The sequence below is a fragment of the Lepisosteus oculatus genome, chromosome 10 (assembly GCF_040954835.1).
Source record: "Lepisosteus oculatus isolate fLepOcu1 chromosome 10, fLepOcu1.hap2, whole genome shotgun sequence".
Classification (NCBI taxonomy): Eukaryota; Metazoa; Chordata; class Actinopteri; order Semionotiformes; family Lepisosteidae; genus Lepisosteus; species Lepisosteus oculatus.
This window is the reverse complement of record NC_090705.1, coordinates 4151308-4166203: the sequence shown is the minus strand read 5'-3', so window position 1 is coordinate 4166203 and position 14896 is coordinate 4151308. Positions and strand designations below refer to the sequence as shown.

Sequence of the window (14896 nt, the reverse complement as noted above, 5' to 3'; positions counted from 1 at the left end):
CACCCAAAAAGAATTTGCTTCCTAAGAATGAAACCACAAGAATGTAATCTTCCCTGTATCTGCAGACATGGCTTGCAGTGCAGCACACACCTTCTCTGATTGACTTCTGCTTATTTGATGTTGTCTCATTGCGTGCCAGATGTTGACATTTGCCCACCGTTCCTCAAGTTTGGAAAGTTTATACATGTATTTTTTTAATGACAAAGTTCCTTCCATTTGCCGAAACCCCGACACGCATAAAACGTCATTTAAAACTCTGCAAAACGTTGCGGCTATAAAAATATTGAGTTTGGTGTGAAATTGAAAGTCACTCTAAATGCACGAGCTTAGTTTTCAAACATTATCCAGTTAATGTTTATTTTTTGACACAGTCAAAGGTTCTGAATGTGCCAGGTTTTGCAGAAAGAGATCGCAACGAGTTACATTTGTTATGCATTACATAAAATTTATGAAAGCTATTGGAAAAGTGTATCAGCTTGTATTAAAATTTAAAAGAAAATACAATCTGAATAATACAGTAGCTTCTGTGTATGATTACAAATTTGATTCCATTCAGTAAGCGTTGCAAAAAGAAAGTCTATTTGTTTTCAAAAATATTTTTCCTGCAGCTCTCTGTATCAGGGCCAACAGAAACCTATACATACACTTGCATTCATTTGTAGCATTCCCAATCAGACTAACAATTACTTTTTGACAAATATGTACAGGCTTCTTTCATAAACATTTATTTCATAAGCAATTGTTGAATTTAGTTAGACAGTTTGAAGTCACAGAGGCAAACCATGAATAAGACAACAGCCAGAGTGTATTTTTTTACAGTTTTAAAAAGCACAGTACTAAAAAGAGGGAATTTATGTTTCTTTGTGAGATACTTCATAAAGAAAATAATTAATACCCTGAATTCTGCACTTCAGAGGGTGACGGAGTGAGTCCCCTCTTTTGTGTGATGCGCTCTGGGATGAACATTGCTCTGTAAATACAATGAATAATTTTGTTATCCAACCTAACTTTCCTTTGTCCGAGAGCAAATGGGGGAAAAAAGGAAATTGTGATGAACTAGAATTAGTGACTTTTTTGGTTTCTTTTATGAAATAATGAAGTCGCTGTCTTAGAAGAAATCTTCCATTTGTTTTTTTGGAAAAAAAGTTCTGATAGTGAAGAGGACTTCTGTAAGTTCAGCAAAACTCTTCACTCACTCGGGTACTATGACATTGATTGCCTCTCGTGTCCAAGAATAATGAAAATGGTTCGCAGCACCACCACAAGTTTGTCTGTAGTGTGTTTCTATGGAGCACGTAAATATATACAGTATATAAATATCTTTAAATGGGTATTTTAGTCATAGGCAACAGGGCAGCACAGTGAAGCAGTAGTTTCTGTAGCGTTGCTGCCAGGGCCCAATTCCTGGGGTGCTGTCTGTGTGGACCTTGTACAGTATGTTCTCCCTGTGTTCAGGTGGCTTTCCTCCCATGGTACAAAGACATGCTGGTACAGTAGCTTTACTGGCCCATGTGTCTACGTGTGCCCTGTGATGGACTGGCCTCCTGTCAGGACGTTTGCATCTGTCCTTCCCTTCCTGTATTGGATAAAGTGGTTATGAAACCTCTGAATAGTTTATTTCTGAACCTGTTTGCATGCAATTCTGAAGAGCATGACTTATGGAAATCGACAGATTAGACAGTGAAAATTCTGCTTTTGAGGCAGACACCATTATTGCCTTTTGATTCCTCAGACACTAGTCAAAGCCTGCAAATCTATTTGAATTCCTTCTTGCGGATAATAAGCAACTTCATTTGCGGCGCCTTAAGGATTTAAAAATCTTCTGGCTGCTCAGCTGCAAATTAACAGTAACCATAATAATTGGGTTTAACGAGGTTATGCACGCACTTTTTCTAGTGAGCTAGATTCTCACATATTGTGCGGAAGAAATGCTCAAGAAATTAAAATGACAGATTACCAGTGCTGTCAGAGAGTTATATTCGAGTTGAACTTTGGTCTTTTAGGAAATACCCATTGGACTACCAGTTAACTGCCTAAAAGAATGGTTGTTGAAGGAACAAAGGAACAAATCATTTCATGTTTGTCAAATTAATGAACAATTTTAAGGGACTGTGTGCAAACAACCTCCATTTATTCATTTTGCAACCACTTTATTCAATATAGAGTCATCGGGGAGCCATAGCCTCTCCCAGCAATCAGTGCGTGCAAGGCAGGATACAGCCTGGCCGTGACTCTAGTACTGTATATCACAGGGAACACACAGACACAAACACAGAGAGCATATACAAAGTCAATTCTACTCAGATAGCATCCTAGGTCAAGAGTTGAGTGCAGGGCCACAGTGCTGCACAGTGCTGCTAACTACTGCGCAACTCTGCCTCGCGTGCAGAACACACTCCCTGAAAAATCAGTGCATTACTATGAGTAGTCTTACAATGGAATATAAAAGGTTTATGATATAGGTATCTAGATAGGAATATCGATAACATCATAAAGCAAGTAGAGAAATCAAGGAAGATATGGAGGCCTCACTCTCTGTGACTAAAAGAGTTCCTAGAGGGAAGATATACAGTAATATCCTGAAGTTCAGTCCCCAAGGATACTTCTTCCTAACAGCTGCCCAGCAGTTGAAATAAGGACAGAATCAGAGCATCCAAGATTAAGACTCCTTCTGTGAGGGAGCAATGGGTCTGGTGAGCACATCAGAGAAAGAGTCAGCACAGGACAAGTGGAAGACATATGGAAAAAAGAAGCAGGTGTTTGTTTGCATTTGTCACAGGCTGGGTCCATTCCAGGATGGAATCTGGCTCACTTAGTTTTAGAGAGGTGAGGCTGGTTTGAAACTCCGAATTGGATCAGCCTTTCCAAGCACAGACTGAGGAGGAATGTCCTCGGGACAGAACAGATTCCCAGCTGCTGTTAGAAATGCTGTGAAAACACAGACAGCAATATATAATAAAATGTAAAAAGAAAAGCCATCACTACATGGCTGAGGCCATTTCAAGGACATTTAGGCTGCCTCTATTCTATCTAATTGCATCTCTGACATAAAAATGTGGATGACTCAAAACTTCCTTCATCTTAACGTGACAAGACTGAAGTCATGCTTATTGGTACCCCCCATCAACTTCATAAAGCCAGTCCTGTAACCCTATCTATAGATCGCTCTGTACTTGAGCTTCAATCAAAATTGTATATCAATCAAAACTATATCAAATAAAGTTTATTATTATTATTATTATTATTATTATTATTATTATTATTATTATTATTATTATTATTATTTATCCATATGAAGCAGCACCATAGTGACCCTGGCAAGGCTGGTCAGTACTGGGATGGAAGAGCTGTGACGAAAACCATTTAAACATATAAAAAACATTGCAGCTACTCCTGTAAATGATGCTGGTGGAACAACTGGTGGTCCTCTTTGCTCGGGGCCATAATTTCCTAATCAGTGCTGTAGGAGGTGCCATCCTCTGGTTGAGATGTTAAACCAAGGTCCTGAGTTCTTGATCATTTCAGATCCCATGACACCATCCATCAGACTAGTGATGATACCACAAAAATTCCCTGAAAAATTTTCCCTTTGGTCTTGCACAATGTGGCCTACTTAAATGCTGTCTTTAATTTAGCTGGTGAAATAGTTTCTCACTTCTCTACCTGAGCTGCTGTGCTCTGGGGCTGCTGTACTACATTGGTGAATTAAGTGATTCCCATTGTGTATGTCATGTGCTCCAACATCCTTTGGCATGCAAATGCAAATGCAAACAGCATCGCGATCATTCATCCAGGCTGCTGTGTTATGTAGAAGCTGTACATGTAGTGATGGGAGCCAGCTGTACTGATCTCGGCAGTCAGTCAGACAGGAAGACATGAAGAGGCTCTCAGGGGATTGAGGATCCCAGCAGCTAGCGAATAGGGAGAAACCTGCAGTGTTTTATTGGCAGAAGAAGGAGAATCAGATGAAATATTGCAAATGTGTAATAAATATGTAATAAAAATGAAGCGGATAAATCCACAGGCTTCCAACAGTTGAAACATAGCGGAGGGTTCCCCAAAAGCTGTGGTTTGCACTTCCCAGGAAAATGCAGAGAGCTACTGAAGTAGTTAAATTAACTTCCTGGAAATCCTTCTGTACCTTTTTAACATACAGAAACTAAACGCAAAGGAGATGTCTCCAAGAGTGGTGCTCAAGAGTTTGTCCAATTAGCACTGAATGTATAAGTAACAATATACTGTATGAGTACCAAAAAGTAAGAGTGGAACCATGTGGGGCACAGCCATTGGTGATCCACTGCCCTGCACAGAAGACAGAGTGCACATACTGTACCCAAGAGAGAGCACAGAAATATGACTTCAAGTCTTTCATTTATCTCAATTTAACACCATCATAATATCCTATTGCAAAGTAAATTGCAGTTTACTTTAGGTGTAGTCCAATTTGCCAATCTTGCCTCTATTCTTTTAACTATTTTGAATAAATTACACCTTTATAAACTCCACCTGCAGCTGAATCAGTTGAATGCTGCTGCTTATCGCAGAACAAGATATATTTGTTCAAATCATGCTGCGTAAACATTTGCTTTTAATATAAGTGGTATGAACTATGAATAAACTGTATTGTACTATTGAAGACACCCCTAGATAAGTAAGGGAAATTAAAAAAAAAAAGGTGTTGGAATATTAAATGTTTTTGATTCAAAATGTTAAAGATAGTGTCAGCCAAATGAGATACAATATGAAAGCTTGTATGTTGTGAAAATTTTCCAAGTGTTTGACAGATCATTGTCTGTCCAGCTGGTGCATTGCTTTCTGCCTTTAAGCACTTAATTAAAATGTCTTTAATGTTGGTGAAAGCAGGATTGATATAACTTTGCTCAGGCAGACTTTTAGGTGGTTGTGTGAGATGTCACTACATTACAAAAAATATATTTCTCTGGAATCCGTCCAGAAAAGAGCAACCAAACACATCCCCAGGTTTAAAGCAATGCCCCACACTGAGAGGCTGAAGGAACAGAATCTTTTTAGTCTTGAGCAGAGAACAGAGAAAAGAGAGAAGGAACTGGGAAGTTTTCAAAATCCCCAAAGGCATTGATAAAGCTAGCGTTATGGACTTTATGGATTTAGAGTTTCAAGTGCCTTTAAAAGTGAGAACAGAAGGCACAAAAAGTAAGAAAAGTATGGAATAAGACACCCAGCCATGTTGTTAAAACTAATACTCTGGCTTCTCTCAAGAAATGGGTGGTTAGGAGCCTCATTATCAATTAGAATGGCCTTCTACTGTTTGTATCCATTGTATGTTCTTATGTTTTGCGCTGTTCAGAATGTTCTCTAGATGGCAGTCTGTATCTAATGTGGTGAAGATTCCAGGCTGAATTCCCTTCTCGCACTGTTATTTACTTGCAGAATCTCATAACTCCTGTCATCCTGGACCGCAGTGTAAGGCATTTGTGCATTCCAGCTTTCAGGCTGTCCTTAGAGCAGGCAGCCCTGAAGTGTATTTCCTCTACCTGTCTGGAAATTGTTGAGCAATACTCTGGCATTCTGGGGGCTCTTTCTTTCTTTTCTTCTTTCTTTCTCTTCTTGTCTTTTTATTCCTTCTGCACACGACAGCTGCTACATTAAAGTTACAGTACACCTTTGCAGGACTTTCATCTCCTGGGTTTTATGACACTTTGCAAAATGTGCAAAGTTTTTAATTAGACTTGCCAGACAGCCTTAGGCTGCAGTAGCGCCACAAAGTCTTCAATGCTCTCTCCGCCTTACAGCACAACAAGCCACTTTACTCCTTTGAAGACAATGCTGACTATGTCTACGACGTCATGTGGTCACCAGTGCATCCTGCACTCTTTGCGTGTGTGGATGGGATGGGCCGCTTGGATCTGTGGAACCTAAATAATGACACAGAGGTGAGTTCGCACCGCCTGCTGTTAGTGCAGAGCCACACCAACACATTTCTCATCTCAGCACCAGCGTTTCATATAATGTAAGCAGCAGAATGAGCTACAGAGCTGGATACCGGCCAGAATCAAAATTTAATGTTCAATGTAATTCCTGTCTCCACGGGTGTTTCCCATAAGCTTTACTGAAACCATTTCGGTACCAGTTTAAAAAAGTGCAGTACTGTAGATAAAGAGCTGCCTGTTCATATTTAAATGTGTTTATGTGCATGTGTCTCTACGTTTGTGTTATAAGTTATATTTTTCCAGGTTCTGCTGACAATAATGTGTTATTTTTACCAGCGGAGAAATAAGTTAAGACATTATATAATTTACAACAGTTATGTGGTAGATTGCATTCATGTTCTGTCATCTGCATAGAAATATGAATCATTTAAGGAGCTTATAATTTTCTTAATTTTGTTAAGAAAAAGCACAAATATAAATAAGCACATATACCGTGGCTTTTAAAAGTGCAAAAAAGTATTTGATTTAGCTCAAATAAAACACATACAAGTTAAGAAAACAAAACTTCTTTAGCAGGAAAGAAGTGGGAGAACTCTAGTAATTTAGAAGTAACTCAAAGGCATTCCTTCTCTTTTGACAATCAAATTGAAGACCTATCAGTAACAGTTTGACCAGCAATGAAACCTGCTCTTACTGTTAGTGCACTGATTGATAGGGAAGGCTTTTGAAGTGTCCAAGCCAGAAAGAGAATCCTCCTTTCTAATTATAAGTCATGAGCCCAGACAGCATGAGGAAGGGTGACTGCCTGTACTCTGGTCTTTTGTCTTAGCTGTTTTTTTGAGGTACTGGCTTTTACAGTTTTTACAGATGAATTGCTTACCAGGTTTGAACAAGAATACCACATTTCACAGACGCTCTGATTATGACATGTTGAAACCCACTCTACTGCTGTTCTTGTGTCATTTACTGTAGTTTCATTTTAAATAAACTTTGAAAGAACTTTTGATTTACAATACACAAAATTAGCTTACTTATTTGATATTAAACTCCTATTTCTGCTTTTATTTTCACTATCAAATGACAATTTAAGGTGAAATGTGAGCAGACATGTAGTTCTTTATTTTGAAGTCTCAAGAAATGCTGGCACCTTATTCAGTAACGATTTGCTTGACTCTCATTCCAAAATGCTTCCCAGCTTAATGCTATAATAGATAAAAGTTTGCAGTTATGGTATCTCTTGCAGAATAACTATAGATAGAAAGCATTCAACTAGTAGATTAAAGTAAATATTTTGAATTGAGCCAAGAGAAAGAGAATATAAGAAAACTCCATTCATCCAGGATGCCTCACCTGTTTACATACTTTAGTGTTCACTAACATGGTGTTTCTTTCAATTCCGACTTCATCCTGCAGGACACCGGCATTTATTGTCTAATTCCGAGAGAAGGCTAATCATGTTGTGGTTCATGGCTAATCTCGTTCAGAGCAGCAGACACAGAGCTGTACAGCTCACACGCTGCTCCACAAACAGCTGTATGAAAAGGAGCCTCTCAGTGCAGAACTGCAGACAAAAGGGAGTAAAAGGATGTCTTAAATTTTCCATCATTTTACTTTATTGAAAACATACATGGATGCACAGGCCATTGGTGAATTGCAGCATGCCATCTTTTGTTATCAGTTTAAACATTTACCATAATGCCATTAATTGAGCACAGATTATCTGGTTTCAATTTGTGTTCAAAATGCACAGCAAAATGATCTTAGTTAATGCTTTTTAATACAGCTGTAGTTTGTGGCTATCAGTTTCAAAATCAGATGCCTTTTCTTTGACCCAGAAAGATCGGATGAACTCAATGCCTTTGAGTTCTTCAGACGTTTGTATTCTGCTTTCACCTGTGGTATTTCAGCTGAGCTACGGCTGCCACCTCTATTCTCCTGAGGTTTACAGTGCATCATCTCTGTGCATCGCTTTCTGGACTCTCTCTCACGCACTGGGATTCTTCTCAAATTAGAAACATGATTCCAGAATACACGTAAAAAGTCCTTTTTACCAATTTAATTTAAAATATACACCTCAGTTTCAATCTGCAGGGATAGTGTACTGTATGTGAATGAAATGCCCAGGCCTTTATTTCCCAGGAGTTTTGTGTCTTCAATTTTAAGTTTGCTGTTAGCTTGCATTTTTTCCTTTTTATTTTTTATATATACTTCCACTATGTCTTTGGAGCCTGGGTGGCTCATTAGGGAATGCAAGACAGACACTGCCCCTTGCAATTTACATCAGATGGACAAGCCAAATAATACTTAAGATTTATTTCGTACAATGTAATTTATTCTTTACACACAAAGCGGACCACACAAAGCGACCTAGAATCAAAACTGCCTGCTCTCACAGGAGGCAGCTACTCTCGTCTCCCTTCGGGACATTCAGTAGTCGATCATCTTGTTTCGTTTAGCCTGTGAACAGAACTTTTAGATCCCAAAACAGCTGCAGGCGATCTGCCATCTTTCAGGCTCTGACGATTGTTGGTCATCTTGTTTTTAAAGATTTCTAACACCTCTTGTAATGACACTTGCCACTGAAGGCCTTTCTGGTTGTTTTCCTTTTGTGTTTTTTAATCATTGCATTTCCTCCCCTTACATGACTGAAGAAGAGAAGACATTGCATAATCCAGTGGCTGTGACATGCAGTCTCATACTGAGCAGTGATACTGATAGAAATTTTATCATATTACAACATGGTCATATTACAATGCCGCCAGCAGCCATATCACCCTGCAACTCACAACTGGCAGCCCACTGAAGCTCAGCAGGTGTGAGCCTGGTCAGTACCTGGAGGGGAGACCTCCTGGGAAAAACTAAGGTTGTTGCTGGAAGAGGTGTTAGTGAGTCCAGTAGGGGGCACTCAACCTGCAGTCTGTGTGGGTCCTAATGCCCCAGTATAGTGACGGGGACACTATACTGTAAAAAGGCACCGTCCTTCGGATGAGACATAAAACCAAAGTCCTGACTCTCTGTGGTCATTAAAAATTTTAAATCCCAGGGCATTTCTATAAAAGAGTAGGGGTGTAACCCCGGTGTCCTGGCCAAATTTCCCATTGACCCTTAACAATCATGGCTTCCTAATTATCCCCATCTATGAATTGGCTTCATTACTTTGTTCTCCTTCCCACTAATAGCTGATGTGTAGTGAGTGTACTGGTGCACTATGGCTGCCATCGCATCATCCAGGTGGGGCTGCACATTGGTGGTGGTGGAGGGGAGTCCCCATGACCTGTAAAGCGCTTTGAGTGGAGTGTCCAGAAAAAAGCTGTAGAAATGTAAGCAATTATTATTATTAATATTGCAAATTGCTACTGAGCAGCAGGGAGAAGTGGACCAAACTGGCTAAATAGAGCTGTTTAAAAATGTTATTCTCACTAAATTTCACTTATAAGGTTTTATTGATTTCTTCTCCTAACATGCCAAAATCATGCTTGCTAGAAAATAATTTATTTTGAGAAAATATTATAAAGTCTTGTAAGGTATTATCTTGCCAACATTTTTTCTTCAGGCAGTCACATGAATCATAAAAGATTCAGCAAAGCAGTCATATCCTAGTAGATGGCAGGATTTTGGCTTCTTCTCTGGTACTATTATATTTAAAGAATAACAACATTTTGTTGACAGTAATTGTAGAGTGATATCATCATATCAGCATCTAATATTATTAGTACATTTGAAACAAAGTTATACTTCGTGAATTTTTAAATTACACTACTGCGTCGCACCTGTTTTTTTCAACACAAGATTCTGATGGCCAATTGCAAAAGTGATTTATCAAGATCAAATGGACACATTTTTCAAGGTGCTTGATTAAAGCAATGTGCTGTATTTGAGCCCAAACAAGTCAAGTGCTAGAAAAGTAAATAACATATAATGTAATTTTTTTAATCAACCTCTAGAGCTCTGTGAGACCATTATGTAGAACATTTATACCCGCCCAGTTATTTGAACCCCCACTGCTCTGAAGTCTTCTGGCCTTTTTTTCAAGACTAGTGAAACATTGTCCTCTGTTAGATGTGGGGTTGTGAAAAAACTAAAGTAGGTTCCTCAAGTTGAATCTAATGTACTTTCAGGATGTATTTATATGTGGAACCATTCTGGTAATACTTCTCTCAGCTTGAGTACTCCTCGTGCTAATACATGAATTTGGGAATCCAGCTGGTGGAAACAAACACTTGTATGGTCTTTATGAATAAAGAAATGATCTTAGCAGACATCTTCAAATTCGAGAGTCGTTAGCAAGGATCTTGGATACCAGCCAGATTTGAGCTGGATTTCCAGACCCTTTAAGTTGTCAAGAATCTGAGAAAAAGAGTTTAAGCAGTCTAATAAGGTGGACCAGTTTAATCATGCAGTACAGATTTAATATGCTGGACTGTGAGCCACAGAGATCAGGGTTCAGGACCTCTGATGCCTTTTAATACAGCCTCTTGTTTCCCTTTTTCCATGAACTGCAAATAATGTGTCAGTATGGCATTGCTGTGCTTTTCCAGCTTGGCCTGCTCTACCTGCACATTATTTGTCAGGCGAGGGCTAAACACAGCTCCTGCGTTATGATCCGCGCAGGTGCCGACGGCGAGCGTGATGATCGAGGGGGCGTCGGCTCTGAACCGAGTGAGATGGGCGGCGGGAGGGAAGGAGGTGGCAGTAGGAGACTCGGAGGGACGGGTCTGGATCTACGATGTTGGAGAGGTAAACATGTGCACATGCATTCATCTTCTACCACCCTGCCCTCTCACACACAGAGAGGCATCTGCCAGTCATGTTGTGTGAATGTGACTGTGCACCTGGCATGAACATGAGACAGCGAAAGGGATGCTTGTCTTATAATTGACCTAGCCATGCATATATCTACTTTGTGAAGACGTCACTAGTGAAAATATTGATCATCCTAATACTTTACCAAGTAAAGTGAAAATGATCTACTGTGATCCTTTAGATTCTTCCATATAATAGAAACAAGGATAAGTACTGTACCTTTGATTAGACTTATTGAGACAATTTTTGCTTGAAGTACCTTATACTACAAAACGAGATTCTGTTTCCCATTGCAGATTGCTTCACTCACTCAAATGAAATCCTCGGAGTAGATAAGAATTGTCAATTTCATTTCTTTTTTTAATTTTTGTTTCAGCGGCTTTTCAGAGGTCAAACGGTTTTCCATTAAGGCACATGTGTGATTCTGATTCTGCACCAGAGCTGAAATTAAACCAATGTCTGATGCAAAGTTAGTACACCTGTCTCATGGTACCATGAGCTGTGAGGCAGCAGTACTATGCCACCATACCACCCTCATTGCCTCGCATCTTTTATTTTGGGCAATGGAATTGTATTGAGAGGAAACAGTTTTTGTATGTTGTGTGTGTGTGTTTAAAGCATACAGCATCTCCTTTTTTTATCTGTCTCTTCTAACACACGTGATTAAACAGTTCCAGAACTAGAGTAACTTCCACATCTTCATGTTGCAGTCCTTGTGACTCTGGTTTTATTTCAGCGTGGGTTTTCTAATTTTAGTTCTCTGAAGCAATATAATTGGAGACTGGTTGGTTTAACGTGTGGTCTAGGGTTAATGATAATGGTTGGTCATCAATAAAGTAAGTGAAGCTGAAGGGCCTTGATGTCTGAGCAATGTGGGGGAGGAAAACCACTGTCTTTTCCTAGGCGCTCCAATAAAAAGTTTGAATAGCTGACATTTTGAAAAAAGCGTTTGACAAGTCCTCGTTTTTATCAATCTATACATCAAATTAATGCAGTACTGTACCAGCCCTTTGGAGGCCACAAGATATTTTCCAGTTTTATGTGTAACCTATACCCAGTGTATCATTGTAAGACAACCCTACACAGAGAATGTGACACTTAAAAAAATGTCCATGTTCTGTGTATTTACTGTATGCATTGGCACATTTATTTATATTTGCTTTTTAAATACATGTTTTTTAAAATGTCAGTACATTTCTTGTCTTGTACCACATGCAGAGAGTGATCCCGCATGCTAGAGTCTGTCAGTCTTGTTGGGTGAATGCCTGAGATGCCCTTTTGTGCTTTTTATATCACTGTAATTGCACCCTCTAAGGTTTCTACTTGGGTGGCGAGCATTTCACAATGGAATCTAATCGTATGGCCAAACTTATTTATTTTCTGAAATAAATTCCTATGCATTTAATAAAATAATTACTGTATTTTCAACTCAAAGTTTTAACTTTCATAAATGTAAAATTGTTTTCGGCAGTTATTGGCATTGACACACCTTATAACCTATAAGGAATAGGAATATGAATACGGCATTTCTAATGTCAAGGATTAGATGTCAGAAATATTACTGTAGTGTGCCCATAGTGTACCTGAAGCAGTGTTTTTCCAGAGTTATACTCATAGTACCTGGCACACTGTGTTTTGCTTCAGATTAAAGGTGGCATGACATTTGTACCTCAAGGATCGAGAATGAGAGGTAACTTGGGGATCCAAGTTCTACTTGCTGGGCTGTGTCAGTAAGAAAGTACTGATTTAAAATCCTGATTGAGACCAAGAATTTGCTGACCTAAAAATCCTTAAACATGCCCTAATGAAGGGTTATTTCAAATTCTAGTCCAAATAATCCCAGTAACAATAATTTAAAAAATGCTTTCAGTATGGACATGAGGAAAGTGTACAGTATACAGAAAAGTATAAAGAACTTTTAAAAGTCTCTTTAAAAAATAAAGTAAAAAAAACTCCAAGTGGCAAAAATGGATAATTACAAGGCACACATACAAGGGCTTAGACTGTAAGCTCTCTGCGTCTCCATCTAAACCACAGTAGGTGAAACCCCATAATCTTGAAATTAGGAAAAATGCAGAAGGCTGTACCGAAGACTGATTTTATTTAAATGTGGAGGATTCTCCTAGTGAAAAAGATGCTTCTTCCACGTTTCCTATCATATGGACAGTTTTAGATTCAAAACAAAAAATGTGATGATATTGTTTGTTCATTCATTTAAATAAGTGAAGATTATTTGGGATTTAAAGCTGAGGAGATGTAGGAATGTATTTTGAGTCATTATTGCTAGTTCTGAATTGTACAGATGGACAGTGGGAGGAAAAGACAGAAACAACCAACGGCCTTCTGAAATCTTCTGTAAGAGGACCAGTTCACAGGCATCAGTGTTCAGTCACTAGATTGATACTTCCAAGTTCAGCCATGTCATATCCAGGCCTGGAGTTCAAAGGGTTTCTCTTGGATCCTTGAAGAAAAGCTTTGATGAGACATATTGTATGTACACCTAGAATAAGCTACTACTTGAGGCAACCAAGTGAGAAATTGGGGACACATTGCCTCTTCTCATTTGCAGCCCTTTTCTATGTCTTGATTAAGCAGAAAACAAGTGAAAAACAGGGCCTAACTGATGTCTTTTCATGTGGTGTGAGTGGTTCCTCAAATAAGCTTGTTGTCTTCCCAACAGCTGGCTGTCCCCCATGCTGAGGACTGGACCCGGTTCGCCAGGACCCTGGTGGAGATACGTGCCAACAGAGCTGACGGGGAGGAGGAGGGGCCCGTTGAACTGGCCGCATAGTTCCTGCTGCCGAGTCAGAGCTTAAGGGGTGACAATGCAAGTACCATATTCATTAACCACAGTGTTAGGCGTCGGGCATTGAATTAAAATGCATGTATCACGTGCAGTGCACCGATGCCCAATCCATGGTGTACATGACATTTAATCCAAGCTGCAGTGAGTTTCAAAGGAGAATATATTCTATTTCTCCCTTGCAAGCAACTTTTGTGATTAGAATTTTGACAATAGCATATCCATGTAAGCAACTCCTAATATTTAGTGGTTTTTTTTCATATATAGTAGCTTTATTTATTGGTTAGAGGCCTCTGGTGAAACTGGTATTTACAGGCAGCACAACTACTATTAAATCCATATGAGACTGAATATGACGATGTGCAGATGTGGTAATTTACCCAGTGTGGGACTGAGCCAGTAACTTAAGATGTGGTGTTTCACACTGGTATCTGACATGCAGAATGCTTGTACGATATGCATATTGTTGTTTTTATTCAATGCAGAGTACTGCATGAAATGTATTTATTGGAGTCTCTACATAATTCTTGCAACATGTTGTAAAGTGTCATAAACGTCTACAGATCAGGTTATCTTCACTGAAAGTTGAAACATGAGGGTATTTTTAATTGGCTTACCTTCTTCATGAGGAAGAAGCTTGGTTATGAGGATCTCCTGTCTATTTAAATGCTTTATTATTGTATTGTTTTTGGGCCGCAGTTCAAATGCAATGTCTAGTAGTTTGCAAGAAAACAAAAATGTTGCCAATAAATAACACATGGTTATTTTCTGTTCCTTTTTTATTATTATACGAGGTTTGAGTTTCCTAAGAAACAATACTAAAAAAAACAGTTTTGGAATGAATAAAAAAGGTAGAACATTAAGGTGCTTTTCAACTAGTTTGTAAATTGTTTTTTCAAAAGAAAAATAATGTGTCTTTAAAAGTGAGGAAAGCAAGTTGTGGGCTTTTGTTCACGTTCCATATACAGTATTTATGCTGAAGAGATGCTGTCCACTGTCAGCTAACAAGTTAAAAATTGTGCTTAAAACACTGGCTTGAACAGAAAGTAGTTAATTTCTTCTGGTGCAGCCTTTGGTACTTCTTAATAGGAGCTTCTTAATAGTTCACCAGCAACCTGCTGATTGAGTTGTAGAGACAGCTTTGGTTCCTGAGACTCCTTTGTCCCATTAAAATCTCATTATGTTTAAGAGTCAGCAGCACTGACACAACCCAAAGGCAGTTCATCCCGCTCTGCTCTATAGATGTGGTAAAGTTTTCACAAAAGAGGAATTTATCTCGATTAAAAGGAACTTAAGCTGAGAAATTTGACTTCACTCATATCTATTTGTGATGAAAATGTGCACAGTCAAAGGCAAGCAAGCCTAGTTTAGAGTTAAAAGA

The 14896-nt window shown here is 38.9% G+C and overlaps 1 protein-coding gene across 8 annotated transcripts in view; it reads left to right on the top strand.

Moving 5' to 3' along the window:
* Positions 1-14279, top strand: part of LOC102695544 (cytoplasmic dynein 1 intermediate chain 1) — an 80898-nt gene extending 66619 nt beyond the window's left edge. For all 8 annotated transcript variants that reach the window (XM_015357913.2, XM_069194753.1, XM_006636025.3 and 5 more), the window contains 3 exons: positions 5772-5912; positions 10521-10646; positions 13393-14279. In XM_015357913.2, coding sequence (XP_015213399.2) covers positions 5772-5912; positions 10521-10646; positions 13393-13503 — 378 coding nt within the window. In that variant the 3' untranslated portion in view covers positions 13504-14279. The remainder of the gene's footprint in view (positions 1-5771; positions 5913-10520; positions 10647-13392) is intronic.
* Positions 14280-14896: the final 617 nt, after the last annotated feature.